This window comes from Oryctolagus cuniculus, chromosome 1 (genome assembly GCF_964237555.1).
Source record: "Oryctolagus cuniculus chromosome 1, mOryCun1.1, whole genome shotgun sequence".
Taxonomy (NCBI): domain Eukaryota; kingdom Metazoa; phylum Chordata; class Mammalia; order Lagomorpha; family Leporidae; genus Oryctolagus; species Oryctolagus cuniculus.
Window position 1 is genome coordinate 3,156,500 of NC_091432.1, and position 15,492 is coordinate 3,171,991.

The window sequence follows — 15,492 nt, forward strand, 5'->3', positions numbered from 1 at the left end:
TCCTGGCTTTGGCCTGGCCCAGCCCAGGCTGGTGTGGGCATTTGGGGACTGAACCAGCTGGTGGAGGACCTCTCTCTATATATACCTATCTCTCTGCCCTTCAAATCTTAAAAAAAAAAAAAAATTTACTTGCTTTTCAAAAAGCAAGTAAATAAAACAAAAGGCAAGTCTCAGAGCCAGCCTGTCAAGTTCACATAGGCCAGCCTGGAAAAGCAAGTGCAGGATGCACCCCCTGCCCGCGAGGCTCTGCTCCTGTGGGCACCAGCAACGTGCCGCCCACGGCATGGACTGGCAGAGCCAGAGCCACTGCACCTGAATCACGTGCCCCTGGTGGCACTGTTCACCCCGCGAGCCAGCCGGGCAGCCAGCCCACGCGGCCCGCGGAGCAGAGTGCTCACAGCAGCCACAGCGCCCGGCCCATCCTCCGGCCGAGGTCACGGCCACGACCTCACGGCGTTGCGGTGTGGGAAAACGGCCCTTTGTGTCGTATTTCTGCAGGGTGATTCACTCTCTCTCGTCTGTCTGGTTGGCCAGTAAATATTTATCAGGCCTCGACTATGCCAGGCGGTCCCTCTGTTTAGGAGCCGGGGGTGTCATGGGAGAAGCAGGCCACGGAGCCAGCAGTTGTCACCCCCGGCCCCCGGAGTGAGGCGCCCACCGAGGCAGCCCTGCCAGACCGGGAGCCGGGGGCGGAGGGGGGACGGGCCCGGCAGCTTTCGCGAGACGAGCAACTCACGGAGAAGGTGGGATGGGTTCCGCGGGCGCCATGCAAGGCTCAGAGCCCAGCGGGCGTGGGCAGCCGGGCAGCTGGAGACCGGACCTGCAGGCACAGCCAGCCAAGGCTGCCGGAGCCCTCGGCCCAGCACTGGGGAGCCACAGAGGGTCAAAGAGACAGCGCCGAGATCGGGTTGCATCGGGAGCGACTCCCAGGAGCCGCCCGGGCCTCAGCCCTCCTGCACGGTGACAGGGCCACTGATGACCACTCACCGTGTGACCCGCGCCCTTTGTGTGGCGACCCAGGCTCGCACCCCTCCCCCCAGGACCTGTCGGCTCCCATCTCCGGCCCTTTCTGCTACCGCATTCCTGGCCCTGGGGACCGGGTGGACGGAGGCCGGGCCCCAGGGAGTGCCACGGTCACTGCTTCTGGCGTGTCCACATCCCCCGAGCCCAGCAGCTCCTCCCCTGGGACACAGAGTCCCATGAGAAACCCGGCCTCCTCCCGCTGTGGCCCTGCACGGCTGACAGTGGGGCTGCCCCAGCCGCAGCCTCTGCCCCCTGCCCCGGGGAGGCCGAGAGCCACAATCAGGGGGCTGGTGAGGGACAGAGGATGCCACAGAAGCCCACCTGGTCCGCAGCACGCGTGGCTGTGCTGAGCTTGGGAGTCCCTGGCATGGAACCGGAGCAGGGCCCTGTGGTCAGCAAATGCCGGGGACCAGAGATGGCGCCATGCACCCTGCCCGGGTACGGGGTCTCTACCTTCCCCTTTCCCGTTCTGAACCCTCCCCACAAGGGCAGGAGGGACAGGGGCCCAGAGAAGGCCGGGGACTTGTTCATGGCCACACAGCAAAGGATTAGCACTGTGTGGGCCCAGAGATGTCCCCGCCCAGGAGGCCATGTGGCTACTTCTAAAGCGGCGACACCAGCACACGGGAGTCCACTTCGCAGGCTCACTGGGCTGACAGCCCCACACTAACCACTTGTGCCCTCGCCAGCCATGTCAGCCAGCCGGGGAAGGCGGTGAGTGACACCAAGGTGACCCGGGCACAGAAGGAGTGTGCCGGCATGGGCTGAGGGCGGGTGGGGGTGGGGGGCTGTGGATAGAGAGGATGCTGTTCCCAAGCGCCTTGGCTTGCCCCGCACCCCAGGGCTCCCTGCAACAAAGCCCCTCTGCTGTCGCGGGGGCTGGGTGGCGCAGGACGATGCACAGTCCAGCTGCAAGGGCGTGAGCCCACCCCCGCCACGCACACACGCACACACACACGCATACACGCATACACACACACGCACACATGCACACACACACGCACACACGCACACACGCATACACGCACACAGGAGGCCTCAGTCTGCAGGTGCCGGACCCCCCCCACATGCCTCCGTTTCCTCACCGGCTTTTGAGCGCCGCTGTGCGATGTAAGAGAAAACGCCCCTTGTAGGGTGGGCACTGGGTAAAGCCGCCGCTTGGGGCACGGCCTGGGATGAGCCCCCCTCCACCTCGGTCCGGCTCCCTGCTGGTGCACCTGGGAGACAGCAGATGACCCGCGTGGGAGACCAGGGGGCGGTTTCTGGCTCCCGGCCTCTGCTTGGTCCAGCCCAAGCTGGTGCAGGCGTTTGGGGAGTGAACCAGCAGATGAAAGAGCTCCCTGTCTCTCACTCTGCCTTCCAAATAAATAAATATTGCTTTTAAAAAATGCCCATAGCACATGTTCACTAGATCATCATCATTACATGATGTATTTTAAAAGATTTGTTTATGCATTTGCTTTGTTGGTTTTTTAAGATATTTATTTATTTATTAAGATTTTATTTATTTATCTGAGAGGCAGAGTTACAGACTGAGAGAGAGGTAGAGAGAGGTCTTCATCCACTGGTTCACTCCCTAAATGGCTGCAAAGGCCAGAGCTGCACCAATCTGAAGCCAGGAGCCAGGAGCTTCTTCCAGGTCTCCCACGTGGGTGCAGGGGCCCAAGGACTTGGGCCATCTTCTACTGCTTTCCCAGGCCATAGCAAAGCTGGATTGGGAGATGGGCAGCCAGGACACAAACTGGTGCCCAAAAGGAATGCCGGCGCCACAGGTGGAGGCTTAGCCCACTGCAGCACAGCCCTGGCCCCTTATTTTTGTATTGGAAAGGCTGAGTCACAGAGAGAAAAGGAAACACACACACACACACACACACACACACAGAGAGAGAGAGAGAGAGAGAGAGAGAGAGAGAGCTCTTCCATCTGCCGATTCACTTCCCAGATGGCCAAAATGGCTAGCACTGGGCCAGACCACAGTCAGGAGCCTGGAACTCCATCCGGTCTCCCACGTGGGTGCAGGGGCCCAGGCACCTGGGCCATCTTTTGCTGCTTTCCCAGATGCATTACCAGAGAGCTGGATGGGAAGTGGAGCAGCCGAAACTCGAGCCGGTGCCCGTATGGGGTGCCGGCGTCACAGGCAGCGGCTTTCCCGCTGTGCCGTGGCGCTGGCCCCATTTTTCACTGAGACTGAAGCTGTGAGTTTCTTGGGGCCGAAAAGGGGATTTTCGCTTGGGGTGGGGGTGGGGGCCCCGGGCCCAGAACAGCCATCCCAGGAGACCTGGAGAACAGATGCGGGATAGCCCCCCCTTCATCCAAGCCTGACCGTGCCCCACCCAGGCCCACGAGGCCCGCGTTGTGGGAGCCCGGCTGACCTCTCCAGCCTCTTGGCTTTGGCCTCCTGGTCTGTCTCGCCTGCAGGTCTTTGCACCTGCTGTGCCCCTATACACACCTGGGTCACCCTCCCCACCCAACCTGAGCTTCAGGTCGACCAGATAGCCCCTCTGGGGTGGGGGTGGGGCTGTCTCCCAGACTCATAGATGCTGCCCACAGAACCAAGCACTCCCGTTCCTGGTCCTCACCCTGCGGTCACTCTGCCCCACGTCGGGCTACTCCTCTTGGGAGGTCAGTGCGGGAACGGTGGCATCTCCGCCCGTGTCCCCACCGCCTGGAGCAGCGCTGCACACGCAACAGCAGCACAGCTGGTGTTTGTTGAATGACTGCCTGAGCTCCGGAGTGGGAAGATGATGCGCCAGCCTCGGCCCCACACCGTGACAAGGCCATGGACAGGGAGGACACAAAGGCACTCAGAGTCCAGAACTGCCCGGCAGAGGGGCTGCTCCAACTGACGGCCCCTCTGGGGGTCTCCCCCAGGCCCCCTAAGGAGCCCAAGGCTCAGCTCCCCGGCTCTAGGCCTGGGTGGGCTCACGGCTCCCCTGCGAGTTTGTCATCTGCGGCTGAGGCCTCCCGAGAGCTGGTTCAGCCCTTGTCACTTGTCAGCCTCTGGGGGCAGGACTGAAGCCGTGGGCCCGCGTGGCAGGCCCCAGGTGGCAGGGACACGCCGGGGTGTCCCCCAGCTGCCTGATGGGAGGCAGCCCCTCTCTGGTAGAATTTCAGGGGAGTCCTTTGTGATCCAAGTGCCCTGGGGTCTCGGGGGGCAGCGGGGAGGTAGCAGCACCCCCTACCGAGGGGCTCCTGGGCCTGTGCCGCTTGCCCCCACCATGCTCCGAGCAGGAGACGTGTGCGCCACGGGCACGCGCGGAGTGACCACGTGGGAGGCGCTGGGCTCTCATCCCTGGGGCGCTGTGGCCACCACCTCCGGCCGGCCCCGAGATTTCACAGAGAAGCCAGCACAAGTGTGCCTGGCGGGCGGGCGCAGGCACCTCGGGGAGCCGGCCTGTTTTATTTTGGGTCCCGCCCCGCGCTCACCCGGGTGTTTCCGTGGGGCCCTCGTCGAAGGCCCAGATGCCAGCTCTGAATTTAACTTGAATGAGCTGCCGGGAGGGAGCCGGGCCCAGGCCGACCTGGTTGTCAGGGAGTGACCTCTGACCCCTGGCCGGGAGCGTCTATTTTAAAGGAGCTGCCATTTGGTCTTTGCCGAAATAGTTGAAAGCCGACCCCAGAATAGCAGGCTGGGGCTGCCCGGCTCAGAAGCCGCGTGGCGGGCGGAGAGGCAGGCGCGGTGGGGGTGTGTGTGTCAAAGACAAGGCAACAGAGCAGAAAAAGTCCTCCTGTCCCCGAGGCCAGGGGTCCGGGAGCAGCCCCACGGGGCTGGAAGACCTGGCCTCCCAGCTGGGGCCCACAGGGTGATGTCAGAGGGGGCTGGCCTCCCTCAGGTGTTAACTCTCACCCCTGCACCTCCCGCCAGTCCCCGAAAAGCTGAGTGCCGTGGCGGCCCCTTTTACAGATGGGAAGACTGAGGGTAGGAAGCTGCCCCAGCTCTCACAGCCAGAGCAAGGCTGGAGCCAGACGGTCGGTCCTCACACAGCTCCTGGGGCTCAGGCCGCACCAGCCAAGAGCGGCAGCGGCAGTGACCACGGTGGCTCCACCGGCTGGGGGCCGGGGAATCGGGTTGCTGGCTCACCCCTGCACGCAGGTGAGCACGCAGCACAGAGAGACGCCGCCGTCTGCCGTGGCCCCCACCAGCGTGGCCCTGGCCGGCGTGGCCAGCATTGGGCAGAAGTCGCCCTGGGAATCGAGGCAGAGACAGTTTCCAGGAGTTCCCACACTCCGCGAGGTCCGGCTTCACCACACTAACTTCCTATCCCCTCCCCCAACTAAGCTGCCACCCAGCACCCACCCCCGCGGGCCCCAGCACCCTCGCCCGCCCAGTGAATTGAGGACAACCCTTTCCCACCCATGGGTGAATGACAGCACAGGTTCCCGCCCACCTGTGCTGCCACACCCTGCCCCCCCAGCCCCTTGCTGCGCAGCCACACAGGGGCACAGGCAGCCGCTCCCGTCCCAGCCGGTGGGTGCAGAGCTGGTCCCAGGCCGGGGGGGGGGGGGGCACAGGTGAGGGGCCGCGGAGCCCACGGCACAGGCCCAGCGCACAGGTGTGTCAGGGACTCCAGCTGCGCAGTGCAGGCCCACGGCCAGCACCGCCTGCCCACAGCCGTCCAGCTGTGCACCTGCTGCCCCGTGGTTCTTTCTCTGGCACTGGCCAGGGCCTCCTTGGGAGGACAGCCCTGCTTTCTCTGCAAGGTCAAGTCTGAGCCGAGGCGGGAAGGGGAAGAACGCGCTGACCGCACCCACCACCCAGAGGCGTTCTCGGCAGCTCCGCGCCTGCCAGGCCCCAGGGCACCCTTTCCCACCTCTCCTTTCAAGGGTCTTTCTCCCTTTTTACAAGAGAAAGACGGAGCACTCCTCAGGTGCTAACGCCTGGGGTCACAGAACAAAGGGGCAATGGCCAAGTGCCCTGGGGCACTCCAGCAGCCCTCCCCGCCTGGAAGCAGCCCTGTGTAGCTTCCAGGTGGCCACAGCCAGCCCTGGGGAGCTGGGAATGGCCACGCAGGAAGACCAGAGGCGTGACCGTTACCCTCAAGGGCCTTGTGTGTCCCAAAAGGTACCTGCACCGGGTGACAGTGACGACAGCCAGCAGGGAAGCGCCTGCCCTGAGGTCCCACGCACGGCTCCAGCTGGGGTCAGCCCTTCCTCTCTGCTTCCGCCACTTCTTGTCCGTGGGTCGGAAGCCGGGAGCAGGTGCTGGTGCCGCACAGGAGCTCAGCTGTTGGAAATGGGGCCGCAAGCAGGTGTCTCCCGGCTGCCTCTGTCGCTGGGAAGGGCGAGCTGGCGCAGCCCCAGGTTTGGCGAGAATCAGCATCAATTACCCAGTGCGTCGGCAGCGTTGGTCTCCATGGCCTAGGCTGAGGGGCGCTGGCCGTCCCAAGTGCCCTGTGTTTTTCTCTCTGTACAAGGCCCAACAAGGGTCCCTGGCCTAGGTCATTGCTCTCTCATGGGTCTGTGTTGTAATTCCATTAAAAAAAAAAGATTTATTTATTTACTTATTTGAAAGTCAGAGTTACCGAGGCAGGCGGGGAGATGAGAGAGAGCGTTCTTCCATCCGCTGGTTCACTCCCCAGTTGGCCACAATGGTTGGTGAGACACCGATCTGAAGCCAGGAGCCAGGAGCTTCTTCGGGGTCTCCCACGTGGGTGCAGGGCCCAAGCACTTGGCCATCTTCTACTGCTTTCCCATAAGCAGGGAGCTGGATTGGAAGTGGAGCAGCCGGGACTCGAACCGGTGCCCACAGGGGATGCTGGCGTCAGAGGTGGCGGCTTTACCCGCTACGCCCCAGCGCCGGTCCCATGTTGCATTTTCCCACAGGTTTTCTGAGGTGCTCTCGTGGACCCTGAGAGACAGTCACAGCGTGATGACGCCACCCGACACAGCGTCCGTTCTGCCCACTGACGCCCGTGAGCCAGCTCCTCTGCTGTGTGTGGAGAAGCAGTGGGAAAGCAGTGGAGGTGCCCCCTCCTTGTCCCAGCAGTGACCGGGCAGCACAGGACACCACTGGGTGGGGGGAAACAGAGGACACCTGAGGCGGATCCACCACCCCTGCAGGATCAGGGCCGCCCTGGACCCTGACCCGGGGGTGGGGCCCAGAGATGGTTTCATTCGTGTTCTGGATTTGCTGTCCTGGAGGGCGAGAGCGGAACCCACCAGCCTGTGGGGCACGGATGTCTCACATGGCCTCGGCAGTGTCCAGAACTTTCCCTGGGCAGAGGGACTCCACCCAGGGCGGCGAGACGGGGAGGGGGCAGTGGCCCAGGCTGACCTTTGAAAGGGCCTTTCTTCCACCCTCCGTGGCTGCTCCGGGGAGGGGGCCGTGGGCTGGGATTGACAGCCGATGGGGAGGGGCTCCCTCCTCGCCCACAGTTCCTCCCATCATTTCCCGCAGAGACCGGCTGAACCCCACGCCGAGAGCTGCGCCCTGGCATCGCCAGGGGAGAGGGGGATGGTCAATGTTGCTGGGAGATCCTGAGCGAGTGGGGCGGGGAGGAAGCCAGCCCCCGTCTAAGGCTTTCCAGGGCCCCCCGGGGGTGCCCTGCAGCTGGGGAGGCTGTGAGGAGGAGGCGGGGCTGCAGGGACCCCCAGGATACCCCATGGCACGCGGGATGACCGGCTGCGGGCTTCCTCCTCTCCCCTCCTGCGCCTGCCCCTTGCCGTCCACCTGCTCTGGGCTGACGCAGCCCCATGCCCAGGACTCTGTAGTGTGGCGCTCCATGGACGGGCAGGCGGGCCCCTGGGCAGGAGGGCTGGGCCGCGGCTTCTGCTGTTGGCTGGGAAGGGAGCGAGTCGGGTCTTGCAGCCCCTGGAAGCCGCAGCAAGGCTGCGGAGCCTCTGGGTGCTGGACTTGGCTGTGGTTTTTCATCTCCCCCATGCAAGATTCCCACCCTGGACCAAAGCAGACCATGGGCTGTCCTTTGCAGGCAAAGAAACTAGGCAGGAACAGAGCAGCCAGGAGCCTGAAGCCTGAAGCCAGAGTGTGGGTCCTGGCCGGGCCGTCTGCCAGCTCCACGGCCTTGGGCCTTGTGGATGCTCTGGGACAGTCAGCAAGGTCCCTCCTCATGGCAGCGGTGAGGGCCGGGAGGCTTCAGCCGTGCAAAGCCGCCTGCACAGGGCGTGGCTCCTTTATCAGGAGAGGGGCTCTTTGCACGTCTAATTATCCTAATCTCTTGGCAGCCTCGTGGAAGGAGACGCTGGCTTCGGAGAGCTCCCTTGCTGGGCGTGGGCAGGGCCAGGACGTGTGCCAGGCGGCCGTGTCCCGCAGCCCCACGCTCGGCTGGCACCGCAATGCCTCCTAAATGACTGGGCAGGCATGGCGCCCGCTCCAAGGTGCCCGTCTGCCCTCAGGGCTAGACACGGAGCAGCTGGGAGTCCTCTCAGGGGACAACACTACCCCTCATTCTACAGACGAGGAAGCTGAGGCACGGTCTCCCCCTGGTTCTCCCAGGGCTGCGTGGGTACCCCACGGGACTGCAAAAGTCCACACACCTGTGTGTCTGGCGCAGTCCCTGAACTCGCCCTGCCACCTGTCCGCCAGTCCTGGCTGGGGCAGCCACAGGGTGAGGGAGAGGCCAGCAGCAAAGAGGGGAGTGCCCTGGACAGGGAGCCGTGCCCGGGCACACGCTTGTCCACCCAGACCAGCCTGTGCCCCGCCTCCTGGATGCTCCGTGACCAAGGAGACTCAAAAACCCAATGTCTCTGCCTCTCCAAAGTAAACCCGCAGCTGCCGCGTGTCCCAGCGAGTCCATCCCCGGGTAAATCCCTGAGCGAAGTGAAAGCAGGGGCCAGAGCGGGCTCTGCTCCACGGAATCGCCCCCAATGGAAGGACCCGCACCACGTGGCCCAGCGCACAGCGGATATTAGCGAGCCGTGAACAGGCAGGGGTGCCGACACCTGCTCCGGCGTGGGCGGACCTGGAGGACGCTGCTCCCAGAGACAAGAGCCAGTCCCCAGAGGATCCAGACCCCGAGGCAGGCAGCGGAACGGTGGTTGGGGGAGGGGGAAGCCCAAGGTTGGGAGACCTCACGCTTCACCAGGACAGTGTCACTCTGGGGAGATGAAAAAGTTCTGGAAACAGCCGGTGCTGGTGGACAACGAAGTCCTGGGTGCCCTCGGACTGTGTACCGAGAACGGGGACGATTTGGGGTGTGGGTGGGGACGCTGTCTCTTCTCGGCTTGGCTGTGAACTTGAACTGCTCTAAAAAAACAAAACAAAACAAAACAAAAAAAAACTTTTAAAAATGGTTCAAACGGCCGATTCCATGTATTTACCCCCATTGTGTTTTAATGGGCTGAATCTCCCTGGCTTTCGCAGGTTCCTAAAGAAAAGCAAGGGTCACCTGTCCAGGCAGTGTAGACAGGTCTACACCCTGGCCTTCCCCTCCTGGACCCCTGCAGAAGGGCCCTGGTGGAGGCAGGGAGGAGGAAGTTGAGTTGTAGACATCCCAGGCGGTGGAGAGCCCTGGCCCCTGGGGCCGCCTCGGGACTCAGAGCTGTTGCACTTTATCATGATTATTGTTACATTGTTACCACCAGGCCGGAATCTCCCAGCTGAGCGCTTTCACTGGTTCAGGGAGAAGAACCCATTCGAGAAAATAGAGCACTGAGATTTAAGGTCACTGCGGGGTGGGGGTGGGGGGCAGGAAGGAGCCAGGGTCTGGGGTCTGGGGTCTGGGGTCTTCGCTCTGCCCCCTTACCTTTTGCACCTCCTCCTCCCCGATGAATTCTTGGGTGGGGCTTTGTTTATAGCACAAAGCCAGAGCATTGAGTATGCACTGTTAGCCAGGACCTGTCTGGACCACCCTCGCGGGGGGCGGGGCAAACAGGAGGGTGGGAGGACACCTTGGAGTCTGAACTGCTGACCCTGTTCAGCCTCTTCCTACAAACCACGCCCGCAACGGCCGGCGTCGATTCTTAGGCCCATTTTACAGAGGGAGAAACTGAGAATGATTAGAAGTGAACTGATCTCGGGTTAGACAATTAGCAGAGTTAGCATCTGGATTTGAACCCAGAGCGGAGGCCACGGAGCCCTGGCCCTCACCATGACCCCGGGGTTCTGACTCCATGGAGCTCAGAAAGGCAGAACGGCCTGGGACCCTGCTGGGTTGGGGTCTCCTTTAACAGCCTGAAGTCCTTCGGGGGCCAAGCACTGGTCCAGCTACTCCAAAGAGGAGAACCTGGGGTATCCTCCGGCTGCCCCAGCACTGAGGTTGGTTCCGCACCAGCTTGGGGCACCTGCAGGGGGAAGGCGCACCAGGCTGCACTTGGCCACAGGCTGCCTTTCCTCACCCGCACCCAGTGAGCACCTACTGTGTGCCAGGCGCTGCAGACCGCTTGCCCTGGAGGAGGCGCATGCCCCAAGGGTGGCCGGCCAGCCCAAGACCCTTCAACGGCCAGAGGACTTTGGGGATGCACAGGAGAACCCCGGGTGGCTGCCAGTCGAGGGCAGGCATTGGCAGAAAGACCTGGGGGAGAACCTTCCTGTCCTTTGTTACCAAGAGCGCCTACTGTGTGCAGTGGGAGGAGTCGGCCGCCTGCAAGGTCCTTTGCTGAATTTACCAGCAAACGGGAGAGCAGGCCCTGGGGTGCCCTGGGGGGAAGAGAGGCGCTGGGCAGACCTCAGAGGGCCTCTCGTTGCCCAGGGTGGTCGCAGGCCTAGGTCTCCCCTCCCCAGAGCAGGTGCCCAGGGGGACCTGGGCTGGGGGCGGGGGGAGCCCACTTACCATGCTGGCTTGCAAAGAGAGCCCAGGCGGAGAGAGAAGAGGACTTGCGCAAGAGCATGGTGAGTGAGGAGGAGGCGCCAGGGCTCCTGCACCCTGGCCGAGACGGGGGCTCAGCGGCCGAGACGGGGGCTCAGCGGCCGGAGCTGTGAGCTGGCGACCCCGAGAGGCCAGGCCTTGGCAGGTGCAGCTCAGACCAGCTGCAGGCCCAGAGAGCAGCAAAAGGCCTCGCTGGGTGGGTTGGGGGTGAGGGGTCTGGAGACTGGGGGTTCTGGTGTGAGTGCCCACCCCACCCCCGGGCCTCTGGGCAGAGACCTCAGGCCTCTCAGGTCCCTGCCAGGGATGGGGGGGTCTGACTCATGCTCATCGCTGTGGCGGGGACAGTGTGGGAGGTGGCCTGGGTCAGCTCCAATCACAGTGCTGGTGACAGCAAGGGGTGGGGTGGACTCCAGGCCCCCTGCGGCTGTGGCTGGGCGGGGTCTGCTGGGAGGCCTCAGGCCAGCTCCTCAGGTACCAGAGAACAGCGATTTTCACACCTGGGGGAGCCGCGCCCATCGCACCCTCAGGGAGGGGGAGGGGAGCCTCGGAAAGGCTGGCCGGGTCCCTGCTGGCTGCACTGCTGTCCTGCACTGTTCCTGCTTCGGAATCCGGGCGGGAGGTGGGTGTCCACCGAGACTGGCTCCTGCTGCCTCTCCCTGCGCGGAGGTGGGCGTGTGCAGGGAGTGGGGGGCCGTGGCCGCCCCTGGGCGCCTGCCAGACACCCTGACTTCCCTTGGCAGCCCCCACACCACGGAACCCCACCCCTGGAGGTCCACCCCTGCCCGGCCAGACCAGCGCGGCTGCTTGCTGGAGCCACCCCTTCCCCAGAGGCCCGTCCCTGAGGCGCCAGCAAACACACAGCAAAATAAAAAACTGGGTTCCCGGGAAGCCCCCAAAACGTGCAGTGCTGGCAGAGGGTGCGCGAGTTGGGGACCCGCCCGGGGCACCCGAGCCGAGGCCGGGACAGGCAGCGACAAGGTGCCAAAGGCAGAACCTGGGCGTCGGAAAAGCAGAAGCCCAGGAGATGCGAGGGGCGGGACGCACAGCGCAGGGGGCCGGGCGGAGCCAAGGGTGGGGGCCGGGGTCCCTCCAGGTGGCACTCGCGGCGCTCGTCCCCGGCCACCTCCCCTCCCCCGGCGCTGATTGGCAGGAGGCCTGCGACCGGCCGCGAGCGCCACAGCGCCCCGGGCGCCCAGCGAACGCGGACGGCCCCCCGCGGGCGCGGGCGGGCGGGCGGGAGGGGGGCGCCGGGCTATATAAGTAGCGGCTGGCGCCCAGGCCCGCCGAGCGCACACAGAGGCGCGCACCGCTGCGCCGGGTCCCAGCCCGGGCCGCGCGTCCCTCCGCAGCCGCCCGCCGTTCTATGCAGCCGAGGTAGCGCCCGGCGTCTGGAGGCCCCGTCGCTCGCCGCCACCGCTCCGCGTCGCGGCCCAGATCCCGCGCTCCCGCGGGGCGTCACAAGCGCGCCTCGGCCCCGCGGCTGCCCCGGCGCGCGCACCCCCGGACGGACGCACGGCCCGCGGGCCGGCATGGCGGGGCCCGGGACGGCCGCGGCGGCGCTGCTCCCGGCGGTCCTGCTGGCCCTGCTGGCGCCCTGGGCGGGCCGCGGGGCCGCCGCCGCGCCCGCCGCACCCAACGGCACGCGGGAGGCCGAGCTGGAGCGCCGCTGGGAGAGCCTGGTGGCGCGCTCGCTGGCGCGCCTGCCCGTGGCCGTGCAGCCCAAGGAGGTGACGGTGCAGAGTGGCGCCGGCGACTACCTGCTGGGGATCAAGCGCCTGCGGCGGCTTTACTGCAACGTGGGCATCGGCTTCCACCTCCAGGTGCTCCCCGACGGCCGCATCGGCGGCGTGCACGCAGACACGAGCGACAGTGAGTGGGGCCGGCCGGGCGGGAAGGGTCGGGGCCGCCCCTTCCGACTCTCGCCGGCGCTCTGGAGGCTCCGGCCGGGCACCTGCCGGTTGGCTTCCGAGAGCCGGTCAGGCTCGGACTCCGGTCCCCGCCTCCCCAGGACCGGGGCGCACGCCTGGCTCCGCCTCTCCGCCCTCGGAAGCCCGGGCTCCGGGTGCCGAATTCCAGCCCCTTCACCCCGTGGGCACGGAGCGCGCGGCGCGGCCGCTGGCGCCCGCGGGGGCCCGGGACACGCGCCCAGGCTGGAGCCGGCCTCAGGGGCCGCCGTGGCCTCAGGGGGAAGCTTCGCTCCTGCGGTCCCGGGATGGGCGCGGGTGCGGCGGGCCCCCGACTCCCGCGAGCGGGTCCGGCCTGTGCACGCACGGACCCTGGAGGTCCTTTGGGGACGTGGGGGGGGGGGGCAGCCTGCACCAGAGGATCCCATCCCCACCCGGGAAATTGGGTTCCCGGAGGTGTGCCAACCTGGGGGCTATGTGGGCCAAGGGTCACCTGCCCCCAAATGACGCGCGCCCCTCCCCCAGGCCTGCTGGAGCTCTCGCCCGTGGAGCGGGGCGTGGTGAGCATCTTTGGCGTGGCCAGCCGGTTCTTCGTGGCCATGAGCAGCAAGGGAAAACTATACGGCTCTGTGAGTACCACGGGGGCTCGGCCCCTCCTGGCCCACCTGTGCGGGCTGCCAACCATGGCAGTGGGATCTCTAGCCCCTCAACGTGCCCAGGGACAGGCAGGCATAGCAGCAGCCCCAAGAGAGGAACCCCCCACCCCGTCCCGCCGTCCAGGAGTGGGCGGTGAAGGGTCCCTGGAGCCCCCCTCCCTGGGGGCGGGGAGGTCCTAGCCAGCAGGCTGGCGGCTGAGTGTGAAATTCTCTGGCTGCGAGGTACCTGGCAGGTGGCGCAGGCACCAGCTGTCACACACGGACCGGCCATGTGCGGCTCCTCCTTGTGAGGGTCTGGGCTCCCTGACCGCCCAGGAGAGACCCTGTCAGCACAGAGCCGGCCCTGTGGTCACCTGTGCCCTCCCCTCCCCGCCCCAGTCCCTTCCCCGGGAGATGGCTGCAGCTCATGGCAGCCTTCTCCCCCCTCTGCCCCCAGCCGTTCTTCACTGAGCAGTGCAAGTTCAAGGAGATCCTGCTACCGAACAACTACAACGCCTACGAGTCCCACAGGTACCCCGGTATGTTCATCGCCCTGAGCAAGAACGGAAAGACCAAGAAGGGGAACCGGGTGTCGCCCACCATGAAGGTCACCCACTTCCTCCCCAGGCTGTGACCCCCCCCCCCGGGGAGGGCAGTCCTGAAGGCTGTCTTGTGCACTTTCTTTGGTTGGAGAGTTGGACGAACACAGGAGCGGGTGTAAGATATTTAACTTAATTATTTAAATGTGTATATATGGCCACCAAATTATTTATAGTTCTGTGGGTGTGTTTTGTATTTTTTTCTGGAAAGAAAAGAAAAAGGACAAAAAAAAAAAGACAACAACGGAAAGCGACTGTGCCTGTTTTGGTGCAACAGTGGAGAATCTGGAGAATCTGTCCGTCGGGTCGTCGTCGCGAATGTGCTGCTACCGGGTTCCAGCCTGGACTCTGCTTCGCGCCGGCCCCTGGAGTGCGGTGGCCAGCGTCCCTCGTCGTGGAAGGGGCCTGCCCCGGTTCCGGAGTGCCCGGCCCCTGGCCGCCTCGGCCAGCCACGGCCAGCGGCCCCCTCTCTGCCCCGCGCCCCGGGGCCGCGCGTCGTGGGGGAGGTGCCGCTCACTGCAGGCTGCTGAGCCGGTTTTAGATCTGCGAGACTGACCTTTGAACTTTCCTGTAGTCAATCTTCCTCGACCTACCAGATGGGTGAGAGACCCCAAGACGACTTTGTAAACTCCCGGCTTCCTTTTTTTGGATCAGCCCCGGCCCGCATTGCTGTAGCCGGCCCGCATTGCTGTGGCCCGCATTGCTGTGGCCGGCGGGGTGGGACAAAGACAAGCTCGGGGGTCTCTGCGAGCCGGAGCCGAGACGCTGGCGAGGAGGCAGCGTGCGACCCCAGACACGCGCTCGGGGTAACCTCTCAGAGAATGTATTCTTTTTTTTTTTTTTTTTTTTGAGCCAGGCTTCCCTCTGCGTGGGGAGCGTAAGCCTAGGGGTAGCTGTTCTTTTTAATGGCGTGTCCGTGTGGCTGCACGGTGGACGCGGAGTGTGCGTGGAGACTGCTGCGTTCCCTGGACCGGTCCAGGTGACATCTACCTCACGAACCCCCAGAGCGCTCAGAGCCCGGGCCGCCCGGCGTGCTGTCTCTCCTGCCGTCCGTAGCCCGGCGGACTGCCGAGAGCAGCGTCGGTGCGCCCCGCTGGAACCCTGTCCCGTTCGAGCTATCTTTACCCCAGCTTCTCTTTTAGTACGAGTAATCATGGTGAAAATATTCACAGACAGCTGCAGGAGCCAGTGCGTGGCCACCAAGTAACCTTATATTTCTCTTTATATATTTTACAAATGTCACCCCTGTCGCTGGAGCGGAGATGGAAGAGGCAGAGTCGGTCGGTGATGTTTAAAAAAAGTCCCGAGGTGCTGGGCGACGTTTAATTTTAATGAATGACTTCGGAGAGTTTGTACAAAATGACCTTCGCCGGCCACTGGGGATGCTCCGAATTCTGAGCCCTCTCCCGAATTAACTTTATGGGAGTCCACAGACAGCGAGGCTGCAAAGTCTGATTGGAGTTTTTGTCTTTCACATTCCTTTTAAACACGCTTTCTTCGCATGCAAATGATCTACTTAAAATCTGCTGGGCGGCGGGGCCCCTGGGGGAGCCGCCGAGGTGGGGCC

The 15,492-nt window shown here is 64.4% G+C and overlaps 1 protein-coding gene across 1 annotated transcript; it reads left to right on the forward strand.

Annotated features, from left to right (window-relative positions):
- Positions 1 to 12,316: 12,316 nt before the first annotated feature.
- Positions 12,317 to 14,170, forward strand: FGF4 (fibroblast growth factor 4). Its single transcript, XM_070061518.1, has 3 exons — positions 12,317 to 12,656; positions 13,217 to 13,320; positions 13,784 to 14,170. Exons 1-3 carry the CDS (start codon positions 12,317 to 12,319, stop codon positions 13,958 to 13,960), a joined length of 621 nt encoding a protein of 206 aa, XP_069917619.1. The 3' UTR covers positions 13,961 to 14,170.
- Positions 14,171 to 15,492: the final 1,322 nt, after the last annotated feature.